Here is a 15478-nt window from a genome sequence, read left to right as displayed (position 1 = left end):
GCTACTTGGTTCAAAAGGAGTGAAGCTACCATCAAGCTACTGATAAATGTAGTTAAGCTATGTAGCTTCGCTACTTGTAGCTAGCTACTGCCCAACATATGGTACATTAACATAGTTCCTTATTATGGTACGTTAACATATAGTTCCTTATATGGTACGTTAACATAGTTCCAGGACATGGTGTGTTAAGATAGTTCCTTATATGATATGGGAGTTCCATGATGGGATTTATGATAGCTTCAGGATATGATAGTTCCAGGATTTCTCTCTACCTTATACCTCTCTCTCTCTCTCTCTCTCTCTCTCTCTCTCTCTCTCTCTTTCTCTCCCAGGTGGTGTTAGGGTTCGTTAGTGAGTCGGACTATAAACTTGTTGCCAAGGCGATCAGGGACCGCGTCACCGACATAAAGCGCCAGCGCGACAACCGGCGACGCCTCGCCAAACAGGAAGTGGCGGCGGGCACGGAGGAAGGGGAGGAGCCAAAAAACACCACCACAACAACCAATCAGAACGCAGCAGCCGTCGTCTTGGCCGGCGCCGCCGCCAGCCCGCCGCCCGCGATGATGTCATCAACGTGGGACAGCGCCTCGTTGGATTCTGGGACCACCAGCGAGGAGGCCCCGCCCCCTGACCCCTCCTCCTCCTGCCCCACTTGTATGTGTGTGTGTGTATGTGTATGTGCATGTGCATGTGCATGTGCATGTGCATGTGCATGTGCATGTGCATGTGCATGTGCATGTGCATGTGCATGTGCATGTGCATGTGCATGTGCATGTGCATGTGCATGTGCATGTGCATGTGCATGTGCGTGTGTGTATTAAGAGAGTCTGATAAATGGCTACATTGTAAATTGTAAATCTGGTTGCCATGACAACAGATTAATGAAAACCATGTGATTGGTTGCCATGACAGCGGACTCATGCGACACAGACGGTGACATCAGCTCCTCCGGTAACCAGGACAACCAGAGGCCACGCCCCTTCACCCTCTCACCGCACGTCCAGAGCGTCATCGATTCCCACAATGCCGAGCTGTCTGGCTCTTCACCCGTAGACAGGTAACGCACACACACACACATGCCACTCGCGCGCACGCATGACACACATGCCAGGTGCAGCTCAAAAGGCTTCAGGACACACGGAGAAAACCCAGAGCACAGAAAATCCACTGAATGTTCAAAGTTCAGGTTGTGTGGGTGTAGGTGTGTGCGCACGCACGCATGCCACGCACGCCACACTCACACACTGCTTACACATGAAAATGCATCGTTATAATTATGATAATGTTGTTTTTGTCGTTTTTGTCGTTTGTCGTTTTTGTCCCCGCCCACTTCTTGCATCTGCATGTCCGTCCGCAGCAACACGTCGGACGTGACGTCGGGTGACGGCAGCGAGAGCCTATCGGAGAAGAGCAACAAGGGCGTGGCCAAACGGACAGCCAATAAGATATTCAGGAGGAAATCCAGGTCCCGCCTCCGGATTACTGGGGTAACCTGTCTGTCTGTCGGTCTGTCTGTCTGCATGTCAACCTGTCTAGCTGTCAGAGCTAGAGCCAGACTCACAACAGTTGTGTGTGTGTGTGTGTGTGTGTGTGTGTGTGTGTGTGTGTGTGTGTGTGTGTGTGTGTGTGTGTGTGTGTGTGTGTGTGTGTGTGTGTGTGTGTGTGTGTGTGTGTGTGTGTGTCACGTGCGTGCGTGCGTGCAGCTCTCCGAGCTCGCTGACAGGGTGGTGGAGTGTCAGCTACAGACTCACAACAGTAAGATGGTGACCTTCAAGTTCCACCTGGACGTGGACAGTCCTGAGGACATCGCCTCTGTCATGGTGAGACACAGACACAGCCTTATTTGGTCATTATGTTATAGAGGGAGACAGTGGCTCAGGAGGTAGAGCGGCCTACAACAGTTCCTATAAACTCTTTGGATTGGCATTGGTTGGACAATCGCTTTTTGGGGTGGGATTTAGCGAAGGGCGAATTGCTCCCGATGTGCAGGTTGGTGCCTTAATGCATACATTTTTTCCGCCTATATGTCGTCCAGGCACGTGCACACACATAGACATCAAAGGGGGCTTCAACCCCTGCCCTTTCACCCCGTCTGTAAAACAACGTCGCTCTCCAGACCATGAACGCAGCATCCACGATTAACGAAACATACATATGCCCTCCCTTTCCCTTCAATGCCTGAAGGCAGCGTTCAGGAGAACTGCCTTTTCCCAACTCTCCTGAAATTAAACGCAGCATTTTGTGTCTAAATATTTATTCCTAGAAATGCCTTCATCTCATGTATAAATTATAATATAATATTAATTTATATATTTATATTAAAGGTTCGTAGTTACTTCATTCTACCGTCGGAGCGCCAGAGTCTCACCCTACACATATATTTACATATATTTACATATTTTAAAGGTGCGTAGTTACTTCATCCTGCCATCGGAGCTCCAGGTTTTCATCCTTACATTTACATATATCTACATATTTTTACATATATTTACATATTTTAAAGGTGCGTAGTTACTTCATCCTGCCATCGGAGCTCCATGTTTTCATCCTTTACATTTACATATATCTACATATTTTTACATATATTTACATATTTTAAAGGTGCGTAGTTACTTCATCCTGCCATCGGAGCTCCATGTTTTCATCCTTTACATTTACATATATCTACATATTTTTACATATATTTACATATTTTAAAGGTGCGTAGTTACTTCATCCTGCCATCGGAGCTCCAGGGTTTCATCCTACACATGCGTGACATCATCAAGAGGGCGCGGTCGATGATGCAACAGAACCAGCCACTCACAGACAACGAGTATGACAGGCTGAACTACCTCAGCCAATCACAGGTCAGTGTGTGTGTGTGAGAAACGCCATTGTACTAAAAGGGCCAAAAACAGCATGATCCTTTTTAAAGACGATGAGGTGAAATGGTTAATTTGGGCATTTTATTTTTAAGTTTCACCCTGATTTTGAGCCAATCAGAACGCTGCATCCCTCCAGGCTATGGGACGTGGTTCTGCTACGTGCGCGACGCATGCACAAGCAGATCTGTTTGTAAACAAAGTCACTGAGAGACAGGCAGGAAAGCGCATGGCTTATTCTAGACATGTTTTTAGATATCATATAGTACATGTTTTAGCGTGCTGCTGAAGTTTAAAAGTATTTTTATATAAAATGTTTATGGACTTTTTATATAAAAATACACACCATTTTTTGTGGGGCATCCATTGTTTGGTATGCTCATATGTGACCACATTTGATTGGGGGGCTGCCATTGGATTCTTTAGAATTTTCGTTTTTTTTCATGTCGTATGAAAGCAGTGAATCATAGCTTCAAATTGACATATTGGTTGTTCAGTTTGACCCACCAGGTTTTGGAGACATGGCTTCTAGAGTAATGTCTCAGTTTGACCCACCAGGTTTTGGAGACATGGCTTCTAGAGTAATGTCTCAGTTTGACCCACCAGGTTTTGCAGACATGGCTTCTAGAGTAATGTCTCAGTTTGACCCACCAGGTTTTGGAGATATGGCTTATAGTGTAATGTCTCAGTTTGACCCACCAGGTTTTGGAGTTATGGCTTATAGAGTAATGTCTCGCAGAGAAACAGCGAGTCACGGATGTATTTTTCATTTCACTCGGTCTTTAAATTAGGATTTAGGCACGCTGGGAGTGCATTGGTGGAATTTGGCGGAAGTACCGCTCAAGGAAATTATGTTGACACTTTACAAATCTGCTTACATTCTCCGTGAATGAAACAAGTGTTGTGATTGGTCAGAAAAATATCGTATCCGGGGGAAATACATCTGACGGATGTTCCGGCCCGACATTTTTTTTATTGATTGATTGAATACATTATTAACAGGCTTTGGGCCAATAGGCCCCTATAGGCTTGTTTCAATTGTGGTCCTCTGTATAATGAACCCAGAACAAAATACTCACGAAAAGCTTGCTCCATTATTTCACCCCTTTAATAACACCAAATGTTATTCTAATCAAAAGGAGCGATGTTTACGGACGCTACTCGCGGTCCTCTGTATAATGTCGGAATCGGTCAGAATCGGCATTGGCAGATCTGGAAACTATTGGAGATCGGATATGGGTCATACATTCATAATCGTGGCACCCCTAAATATTATGCTTATTATTCTATTAATCTGTTGTTTGTGTTTAATTCTCTGCAGATCAAACACGGTCTGACCAGAACCATGTCGGCTACGTCACTACAAGGTAAGGAGACAAGGACACAGGGAAGGAAGGATGGGAAGGAAGGAAGGAAGGGAGGAAGAAATCAAATGTATTAAAAGGAACCCTGGCTAATAAGACAAATGTGCCATAAAACACTATACTTGCCCTCTACGACTAAAACAAAATAATAAAAACACCATAAATATTTGATTTCTTTCATAACTAGAGAATCTTTCACTCAATAGGAACTGCTCCTGTCGCAGGTTGATGATGTCATATGTCCATGTGTGGTCCAGCCCTATGGAATATATGGAATACACGCGCTAATAAAAAGTATTTCAAATATTGCTTTGATGCTCATATTATCCTTAGGAAGCATTAAGTTGTTTTTTATTAGCATATGCATTCCATACATTCCATATAGGGCTAGACCACACATGGACATATGACATCATCATCCTGCGACAGGAGCAGTCCCTATTGAGTGAAAGATTCTCTATTTATGAAAGTAATTAAATACTTAAGGTGTTTTTATTATGTTATTTTAGTTATAGAGGGCAGGTATAATGTTTTAACTCATTTTGGGGGCGGGAACCCCTGTTGGTGTTTTAAGCATTATGTTACACTTTAGCTATTGAAAAATAGCAGATCTACAAGCTCATAGCGCGCCACCGAGTGTCACGCTACAAGCTTGTAGGTCTGCTATTTTTGAAAAATCGTGAAAATGTGACGCAAGTCTTTGAATATATTCTTTCAGAGCCAATGTTTTTAACTAACATTTTGGTTCTGGGGGGGGGGGGGTCCCTGGAACAACATATTTTCAGATGGGGGTCGGCAGCCAATTACATATAATTTCCTTGACATGAAATAGTTTGAGAACGACTGACAGAAACATGAGATTTTTCAGAAAACTGTCATTTTGTAGAATCGACGTCAGGTCTAAATGTTTCAAGGCATATTTGTCTCATTAGCCATGCAGGGATCCTTAAAAAAAATAAGTGTTACCATAGATGGATAACACTTTGGAGTTGAGTTGACGGTGAAACATTGTGCTGTCATTGGTTCAGGCAGCCGAGGCTCCACCCCATTCGTGGGCGGAGACTTCTACGTGGACACAGAGGCCACGCCCACTGTCAGAACTCTGAGGTCGCAGTCCTTCCACACCACGTCAGGTACGCACGCACGCACATGCATGCACAGTGAGGGGTTAATCGTGGGCTGTAGTTTGTACTATCATAGTATACTATATAGTGTTTATTTTGTTGACTATGACGAAGAATGTTCATCGACTACCTTTTTTCACTGACAAAAAAATAACATACTTAGCTAAGATGAGTAGAACTAAGACTAAATATATTGACAATTACGTCATCAGATTAAACACTATAGACTAAAATCCAGCAGAACTAAAAACTAAGCTTGGTCCATCATTTCCCCCCTTTAATAACACCCATTGTTATTGTCCCTTATATCGTTTTAATCGTTAATTAGTCACCTTTACAACGAGGCACAGCTTGTAAGGATCGGGTGTTCGTGGAATGAGAAACACAGCTGAACGTGTGGGTAGCGCCCCCCCCCCCCCCCAACCATTTTTGTTAAAGTGCCTTAATGGTCTACAGCTTGTAGATCTGTGGCTGAGAAGGTACCCAGAGGCCCCAATCTGACCAGGAGGAAAAAAAACATACTGTATACCCCACTGTATAATGTTGGGGGTCCTGACATGAAAAACTTTGAGAACCACTGACACATAGGGGTTTTTCTGAAAACTGTCCAGGATTTAGAAATGTGTAGAATCTGGTGTCAGTGTCAGGTCTAAATGGGTTCATGTAATCATCGCCCTGTCTCCTCCCCTCTCCACAGCCCATCCCACCTCCTTCCACTCTGCTCCTCCCCCCCTCCCCCCGCTGGCCTCCACTCCTCCACAATACACCACCTCCTTCCTCTCCTCCCATCTCTCTCTCCTCTCCTCCCATCCTCCCCCTCTCTCTCTCCTCTCCTCCCATCCTCCCCCTCTCTCTCTCCTCTCCTCCCATCCTCTCTCTCCTCTCTCCTCTCCTCCCCCGCTCTCTCCTCTCTCCTCTCCTCATCCTGTCTTCTCTCCTCCTCTCTCTCCTCTCTCGCCCCATCCCCGTCCCGTCTCCTACATGCTTCCTCCTCTCGTCTCTCCTCCTCTCTCTCCTCTCCTCTCCTCTCGCCCTCGCTCCTCCTCCACACCTCTCTCCTCTCCTCATATCAATCTTTCCCGTATCGTCTCGTCTCCTCCTCCTCCCGTGATTTCGCCTCCTGCCTCCTCACTCGCTCTCTCCTCTCCTGCTCCTGTTTCCTCTCCTCTCATTTCACCTCATCTCTCGCCTCCTCCTCCCCTCTCCTCTCCTCTCTCCACGGCTCCTCCTCCCTTATCCTCTCCTCTCTCCTCGCCTCCTCCTCCCCTCTCCTCTCCTCCCCTCTCCTCTCCTCCCCTCTCCTCTCCTCCTTTTTCCTCTCCTCCCGGTTCCTCCCCTCTCATTTCACCTCCTCTCTCGCCTCCCCCCCTCTCTCCTCTGCCCTCTCGCCCTCGCGCCTCCTCTCCTCCTGTCTCCTCTCCTCCTGTCTCCTCTCCTCCTGTCTCCTCTCCTCCTGTCTCCTCTCCTCCCCTCTCGTCTCTCTCCAGCCTGGTCAATGTTCTCTCCATGGCCATGTCCGCCGCTCAGTCCTTCTCCTTCTCGGCTCCTCAGCGGTCCCCAAACTCCTCCTCTTCTTCTCCCCTCCCCCTCATGGCGCCTCCCCTCCCCTCCCCCGCTCCCTCCTCCCTCTCTTCGCCTCTCGCTCCTCCCGTCCCCCAAACCTCTGCGTCCTCCTCCTCCTCCCCCCCTCCTCCAACTACTCCACCCTCCCTGCTCCCCCACCACTGCACTGAGTCGCCTCCTTGTCCTCCAGAACAGCAGGGGGCAGCAGCTCCCACAGCGGGCCAGGTGAGGTTAGACACACAGACAGCGCAGGCACACCTGAACTTCCATGCGCGGCCAAAATAAGTTGTCTGCCGGAATCTCTTCTGGGTTTTTAGACAGCTGGTGGATGGAAATTAAGCTCCACCCAAGCGGCAGAATGCCGCTGGGGCAAGCTTTTCCCAGGAATCTGGCCGACACGGCAACCTGCCGCGTGGGTGGAGCTTCTTTTCCATCCACCAGCTGTCTAAAAACCAGGAAGAGACGCCGGCAGACAACTTATTTTGTCCACGCATGGAATCCTAGGTCTGCTTACATCCACTCACACACTTCACTTCTAAATGAAAGATCCATCATTTTGGGAAGATATAGGAAAATATAGAAAGATATGCCGCTGGAGTAATTCCATAAATAATTCACCCCATGTACATTCAATCCCCAGCTATTCATTGTGTTAGTTAGACAGGTATGAGTGTATTTTCCTAAATGTCCTACATTTGTCTCATTGTGTTGCATGTCTCCAGATTCCAGCAGATTCCTGCTCAGAGCCTCTGGAAAGCCAGCAATCGCACAGTCCAACATCACCCCCTCCTGGTGAGAGTCTGTTATTACACCTTTTTCTTTCAATGAATTCTTTATTGTCGACACCACCAGGCCGAAGGCATGTGGCCTGGCGCAGCCACAGTCATAGCGAGGCATGTAGCCTCATGGCGCAGCCAGAGTCATAGCGAGGGTTCACTGACGCCCGCTCCCTGCATACATGTAAGCTACTTCAGCTACATCTTTGAAATGGCCCTGAGGCGTCGCTGGGCGTCCTGATTTAACCCATTTTGGGCGGGAACCCCTTTTGGTGTTTTAAGCATCATTTTACACTTTAGCTATTTTAGAAAAATCGTGAAAATGTGGCGCAAATCTTTGAATATATAGCCTATTATTTCAGAGCGAATGTTTTTAACTCAAATCTTTGCTTCTCGGGGGGGGTCCCTGGAACGACATATTTTCAGATGGGGGTCGGCGGCCAAATACATATATTTTTGGGGGTCCTAGACGTGAAATAGTTTGAGAACCACTGACATAGAAATGGGTTTTTCAGAAAACTGTCATGATTTTGAAGACATTTGTATATAGAATTGTCCTCATGTCTAAATCATTTAATGGTTACAAATACCCCCCCGGGCCTTCTAGGTGTTTTTAACAAACACCTGATAGCGTTAGGTTCAACACTTCTTTAGAATCCCCTCGCTATCATGCTGGATATGGAGGTCATGTCTCCGCCTACTTTCAAGATGAGAAGACAATTTTAAGGCGCTAGGAGTAGGAAATACTATTGCAACAGGCACTTCTCAATGACGCTGCCGCTGATTGGTCCGTTCCAGCCACATGGCTGCTGCTGATTGGTCCGTCCCGGGCCACGGCGTTTCTACACAGATCAGTGAGGCAGTCAGTGAGTGTGAATCAATAGCGCCCCCATCTGGCTGTGCACTAACTGTCTGTCTGTCTGTCTGTCTGTCTGTCTGTCTGTCTGTCTGTCTGTCTGTCTGTCTGTCTGTCTGTCTGTCTGTCTGTCTGTCTGTCTGTCTGTCTGTCTGTCTGTCTGTCTGTCTGTACAGAGAGGACAGTGGGTCGTTTCCAGGTCACTCCCAGTAAGACCAAAGCACTCTCGGACCTTAAACAATTAGACCACACTCCCACACCTCCAGACCACACCCCCAGTGCTCTAGACCACACCCCCATCCCTGCGGAGTCAGCCGGTCCGACACCGCCCCCTCCTGGTGAGTTTGTGTTAATTTACATACAGGTGTATTGGTCCAGCATGGTGGTGGTGGTGTTACTCCCACCCACTTTGAATGTATTCAACCCATAATCACCAGTAGGGGTCAGTATTGAGTCATCACTAGAATGTTATCACCAGTAGGTTACTGATCACTAGAAGGTTCTAAACATAGACATATATAAAGGCTAGATGGCTCAAGGCGGAGTCTCTGACGTGGTTCACCCGGCCTCCATCTTGCTGAGGGGCTACAGTACAGTATGTTCAATGGCAGCTCAAACAAAAACAGTCATAACTCGCCTAAATGTTGACTGATTTACAAACGGGTTGGTTTATTACAAACGTTGTCAACGGCTATGATTCAGGACACTTATCTGCTTATTTTCGTTTATAACAAGATCTAGCTTTCTTGTCACCCATTCTTGAGATATGGGACAAAACTTTTTTCAAACTAGATTTTTTTTTTTTTAAGATACATTCAAATCAAATAGATGTATTTGTAGACACAGGTCTCAACTACCAATCTTGAGAAGGAACAGGTTTTTCGCATAACATTTCTTTCTAAAATGGGACATTTATGCACTTAATACCTGATTCATGTCAACTCCGTCAGACACACTAAAATCCCTTTTAATTGAATTTGATAATTTCAACAATAATATAAAGTCCTCAGTTATCTTATAATGGCTTTCAGTAATCAAGTTAAGTAATACAATTATTTTAATATTGTTTTGTTCCAATATCACACTATTATGAAATATCCAATTTCTCAAATCCGTCATTTCAACCTTCATTTTCAATATTACAACATGAAAACCATGTAAAGAAAAAAATCATCATTACGTATCATTTCAGTTGGTGTTTCAATACATAAGCACAAAAGATTTAACATCGAATTTTCTATTTCTTTGGAAATTAACAAAAACATCACAGGACGAACGTCTGACGGAGTTGACGAACATCTGACGGAGTCTACAAGTTTAACTGATTTAGGTTCTAGACCACCTAGGATCTTGGTTCTGGTGACTAATCATACATTTTCAAGGATGTGGGATACATTGGTACTATTTAGATTTGTCCTGTGACCATGGTAGACATTTTTTAAAATGGCCGACAACTTTCTGTTATTTCCCAATAACTCAAGTTCTACACCCCCTAGGATCTTGATTCTGGTGACTAATCCTACATTTTCAAGGAGGAGGAATACAGTTGTACTATTTAGATTTATCCTGTGACAATGGCAGCCATTTTCACAAATGGTGGACCTGCTATTATTTTACCAATTTAGTCAGGGAATATCAGAATAATGTCAAATCTGTGAATACATTTCTTACCAAGAATTCTTTCACCAATGTGTTTGTAAAGGTGTCTACTAACATATCCCACAGTGGTTTCTATTGAACCACCCTAGGGGCATTTTTGACAGCTGCTGAAAGTTGGGTACCATACCAAGTGGCTATGGCCAAACTAGGGAGTCTATGGCCAAACTAGGGGTCAAACCCCTTGGGCTAAATTCGGCCATATATCCACTTGCCCAAATGTGCTGACCTCAGTTTGTGATGACGGCTATGGCCGTTTTCAGCCCAAGGAGTGTTCTTCGTGCATAGCTAATGCTTGGAATGCATTCAGAATCATGAAAACTCCCTAGTTTGACATGTCACATGCTACTTAAAGCATAATGAACATTTTGCCTTATATAGGTTGTTGATGGTACCCCAACTTTCAGAAGCTGTCAAAAGTTCCCCTAGGGTGGTTGAATATAAAGCAATGTGGGATATGTTAGTAGACACCCTTCCAAACACATTGGTGAAGAAAATTCTTGATAAGGAATTTATTACCAGATTGTATTAATATCCCCTGACTAACTCATCTTCTAGACCACCTAGACCCGACTTCACCAACAGAGACCCGATTGACACCTAAACAACAAGTTTGGACAGCCCCACCAAATAGTGTTACGGAAAATAGCAAGTGTCTACCCTAGGCCCAGAGGGAGACACAGAACTTAGATGCGGCTCACATGTTGCACGACTCCTCAACAAGCTGCCACCAGAGATGAGAGCTGAATTCTGCCGCACAATGCTCTGCGGCCCAGGAGCAACCAACACCATGTTGGAGTTCTCTGAGTGGTTGAAGCACGAGTCCTAGCCATATAGCCTGTGCAAAGGCAAACACCTTGAAGACCTATTTGAGGTGAACAGTGAGCAGTGAACAGTGAGCAAAAGACTGAAGACAGAAGATCTGCCTTCAGGACTATCAGGCAGGATGTGCAGACACTGAAGGCATCAGTGTCGTTCTGTGTCCCCAGCATGTCAACCAAAGCAATGTTACCAAATCAAAGGAGCTTTCACCTCAAGTCCCCTTGGGCTGGGTGAGCAATCGTATCCTGTATCTAGCCTCACAACTAAATACAGACACTTGGCCAGACTGCCGTTTGAAAGGGTCAAACCCTTCATCCTGATTGGGGAAGACCACCCCACCTAATCACACCAACCGAACAAGTGAGGTTGGGGCCTCCAGGTGGGCCAGCAGCCATCTGCACAAGACTGGGCTGGACCCTGCAGGAAAGCAATCTCCAGCCAAGACAATGTAAGTTGACTATAACAGAGCCCCAGAACACAGAGCTCATGAGAAGGATGGAGAAACACTGGCAGGAGGCCACCAAGATACAACGCCACACTGCAGTGGCCAGTGAAGTCAAACTGTGCGCCTGTACCTGAAAGGGACAAGTCAAAGGCCAGAAAGCCCACCTCCTTTTAATGTCCTGTCAGTAGCAACTCAACCTGCACCTGAAATAAGCCCTGACCCCTCCCAGAGAAAGTTCATCCTTGAAAATGTAATGATTAGTCACCAGAATCAAGATCCTTGGTGGTCTAAAACTTGAGTTATTGGTAAAATAACAGCAGGTTGGTGGTCATTTTGAAAAACAATGGCTGCCATGGTCACAGGACAAATCTAAATAGTACCACTGTATTCCTCATCTTTTAAAATGTATTATTAGTCGCCAGAATCAAGATCCTAGGTGGTCTAAAACTTGAGTTATTGTAAAATAACAGCAGGTGGCGGCCATTTTGAAAAACAATGGCTGCCATGGTCACAGGACAAATCTAAATAGTACCAATGTATCCCACATCCTTGAAAATGTATGATTAGTCACCAGAATCAAGATCCTAGATGGTGTAGAACTTGAGTTATTGTAAAATAACAGCAGGTGGCGGCCATTTTGAAAAATGGCTGCCATGGTCAAAGGGAAAATCTAAATTGTACCACTGTATCCCTCATCCTTGAAAATGTAGTCTTAGTCACCAGAATCAAGATCCTAGGTGGTGTAGAACTTGAGTTATTGTAAAATAACATCAGATGGCGGCAATTTTGAAAAATGGCTGCCATGGTCACCACGAGACAAATCTGTGATGGCCCTATAGCCAAAAATGTTCCTTAAGGCATGCTCTAACTGTGTGCCAAATTAGAATACGTCCCATTATTCAAAAACTATCATTTTATTGTTTTAGGAACACTTTTGTCAACTCCGTCAGATACATGTCAACTCCGTCAGACACAAAACCTGACGGAGTTGACGTCTGACGGAGTTGACAAAATGTCATTTGTTTTCATCTTAACCCTCTGTAGTAAAATGTAGCCATTTTGTTTTTGCTTCATTTGTTAGCTAAACCTAACCCTAAACTAAAATAATAAACATTATTTTGGAATTCTTAACAAAGATCATAATAATGTCCTGACGGAGTTGACATGTAAAAGCTGTGACCTCATTGATATCAACATTGTTTGTTTAGAATATCAAACAATTGAATGCTTGTCAGACCAGGTGCTCCACTGTTGCAACAAATATAAATGGGACTTGGAAAAGGAGTCTTCACGCTGAGACGTGGGACACACATTTGATATGAGATATCTAATGGAAAATATAAATTAAAATTAACTGTGTATATTGTTTGCTATGTTGTTGACAATCTACTTTAATTTAGTATGTATATTTATGTGATTGTGACAGTATTAGACACTTTTTTAGCAGTTTGAAACTGTGACCACTTGCTGGGGACAGGCTAAATACAGGCGTTTTTGGGTACAGTGCCTGCTTTTAACTAATTCAGATGGCATATGAAAACAATTATAATGAAATTAATGGCATAATTACAACTGTATTACATTTAACTTTGCAAGTGCTTTTATTTTTATGAATTAATTCATTTTTAACATAAATAAGGCTCTTATGTGTGGGACATGTTTTTTCCACTTTTGTCCCTCATCTCAAGAATGAGTGATATATGTATGGTTATCAACCCATAATCACCAGTAGGTTACTGATCACTAGAGCCAGCAGGCTCGCTTGGAGCTGACTGCACGTATACTGGCTGTGAAACACGGAAGTGAAATTACTGCTGCCGAAGCGAAAACATAGTGAAACTGACTAACGTGGCTGGTTAAGACTGATATTAGGTTAGGGGATTTACATGGCTGGTTAAGACTGATATGAGGTTAGTTAGGGGACTTACGTGGCCGGTTAAGACTGATATGAGGTTAGGGGATGTACGTGGCCAGTTAAGACTGATATGAAGTTAGGGGACTTACGTGGCTGGTTAAGACTGATATGAGGTTAGGGGACATATGTGGCCGATTAAGACTGATATGAGGTTTGGGGACTTACGTGGCCGATTAAGACTGATATGAGGTTAGGGGATTTACGAGGCTGGTTAGGACTGATTTGAGGTTAGGGGACTTAAGTGGCCGGTTAAGACTGATATGAGGTTAGGGGACTTACGTGGCCGGTTAAGACTGATATGAGGTTAGTTAGGGGACTTACGTGGCCGGTTAAGACTGATATGAGGTTAGTTAGGGGACTTACGTGGCTGGTTAAGACTGATATGAGGTTAGTTAGGGGACTTACATGGCCGGTTAAGACTGATCCCCCCCCCCCCCCCCCCTGGCTACACCCCTGGTGGGGGGCCACCTGACAACATCTTGCATAGGGCCACTTGAGTCCTAGAACCGGCACTATAGTCTAATCCAGTGGTTCCCAAACTGTGGTGCGTGCTCCCCTTGTAGTGCGCGGGCGCCTTCTAGGGGGTGCGCGACATGAAAAGACTAATGGTGGAGCTATGGTTTTATTTTAGATATACTAACATTATGCCAATATATGGTAAATGGTAAATGGTGCATTTATATAGCGCCTTTATCCAAGGCGCTTTACATAGATTGTGCATTACATTCACCCATTCACACACACATTCATACACCGATGGCAGTGGAAACCATGCAAGGCACAAACCAGCACATCGGGAGCAATTAGGGGTTCAGTGTCTTGCTCAAGGACACTTCGACACTAACTCTCGGGGAGCCCGGATTCGAACTGGCAACCTTGCGGTTACCATCCAGCCACCCTACCCCGCAAGTATATGCAGTATATAGCCTATGCTGCATATAAATGCCATATGTGCACATGTGCATAATGTGGATAAATCTCTCTCTCTCTCTCTCTCTCTCTCTCTCTCTCTCTCTCTCTCCAGAGGTTTCTCCTCAGAGGACAGTGGGTCGTTTCCAGGTCACTCCCAGCAGCAAACCTCCAGACCGCACCCCCAAACATCTAGACCACACCCCCAAACATCTAGACCACACCCCCAAACATCTAGACCACACCCCCACACCTCTAGACCACACCCCCAAACCTCCAGACCACACCCCCAAACCTCCAGACCACACCCCCAAACCTCCAGACCACACCCCCAAACCTCCAGACCACACCCCCAAACCTCCAGACCACACCCCCAAACCTCCAGACCACACCCCCACACCTCTAGACCACACCCCCAAACCTCCAGACCACACCCCCACACCTCTAGACATCACCCCCAAACCTCTAGACCACACCCCCAAACATCCAGACCACACTCCCATCCCTGCGGAGTCCCGCCCTCCCCCGGTGGCCACTCCCACCGCCGGCTCCCCGCCTCCCTCGCTGACCAGCCAATCATCGGAGAGCAGCAGCAGCGACACGGAGCAGAGCGAATCAGAGGACAGCGTCGGGACCATGGCGCTCTGCTCGTCCAATCCCAGCCCAGGTGGAGTGGGAGGAGGGGCGGGGCCTGTTGGTGTCGACAGCACCCTCCACTGGTCCAAGACGTTCCCCTGGGCGGAGCGCAGAGAGAAGATGAGGGAAGGAAGCAAGGGAGCAGGAAACGACCAGGAGACGAGGTTACAACTATTTATTATTGTTATGTCATCGCAATTATTTGAAATGATCATTATTGACTGTCATTATGTCCACACAAATAGACCCGTAAGGGTCCATTTGGTTCCATTTCAACACCCTCAGGCCCCTTTTCCACCGATTGGAAACCGGTTCAGTTCAGAATCAGTTTTTAACGTTAACTTTCATTTTGAAGCCACGGGTTTACTGTTCTGTTGCCCATTGGTACGCAGCTCCAACCGCGCTGAGTCGGCTCTGGTGGCCGTCACAACGCTCTGCGTGCTGGACACAAAAATTAGGCCGTGAGCAGGATTCTTTCTACTACAGCATTTCCACTTGGATGCATTTTATGTAATGACGAAAATAGTGCATTTTAGAGAGAAACTGAG

General features: G+C 45.7%; 1 protein-coding gene across 1 annotated transcript in view; it reads left to right on the top strand.

Annotated features, from left to right (window-relative positions):
• LOC310869904 (uncharacterized protein) overlaps nucleotides 1-15478 on the top strand; it is a 53635-nt gene that overhangs the window by 26935 nt on the left and 11222 nt on the right. Inside the window, exons 8-18 of the mRNA XM_083780882.1 lie at nucleotides 333-654; nucleotides 913-1057; nucleotides 1358-1487; nucleotides 1704-1820; nucleotides 2700-2849; nucleotides 4186-4231; nucleotides 5257-5361; nucleotides 6050-7140; nucleotides 7638-7707; nucleotides 8724-8885; nucleotides 14410-15094. Of these exons, the coding sequence (XP_083637008.1) occupies nucleotides 333-654; nucleotides 913-1057; nucleotides 1358-1487; nucleotides 1704-1820; nucleotides 2700-2849; nucleotides 4186-4231; nucleotides 5257-5361; nucleotides 6050-7140; nucleotides 7638-7707; nucleotides 8724-8885; nucleotides 14410-15094 (3023 nt within the window). The remainder of the gene's footprint in view (nucleotides 1-332; nucleotides 655-912; nucleotides 1058-1357; nucleotides 1488-1703; nucleotides 1821-2699; nucleotides 2850-4185; nucleotides 4232-5256; nucleotides 5362-6049; nucleotides 7141-7637; nucleotides 7708-8723; nucleotides 8886-14409; nucleotides 15095-15478) is intronic.

This window comes from Protomyctophum parallelum, assembly GCF_964188405.1.
Source record: "Protomyctophum parallelum genome assembly, chromosome: 13".
Taxonomy (NCBI): Eukaryota; Metazoa; Chordata; class Actinopteri; order Myctophiformes; family Myctophidae; genus Protomyctophum; species Protomyctophum parallelum.
The sequence above is the reverse complement of the archived record's forward strand: the minus strand, read 5'-3'. Positions and strand labels throughout refer to the sequence as shown.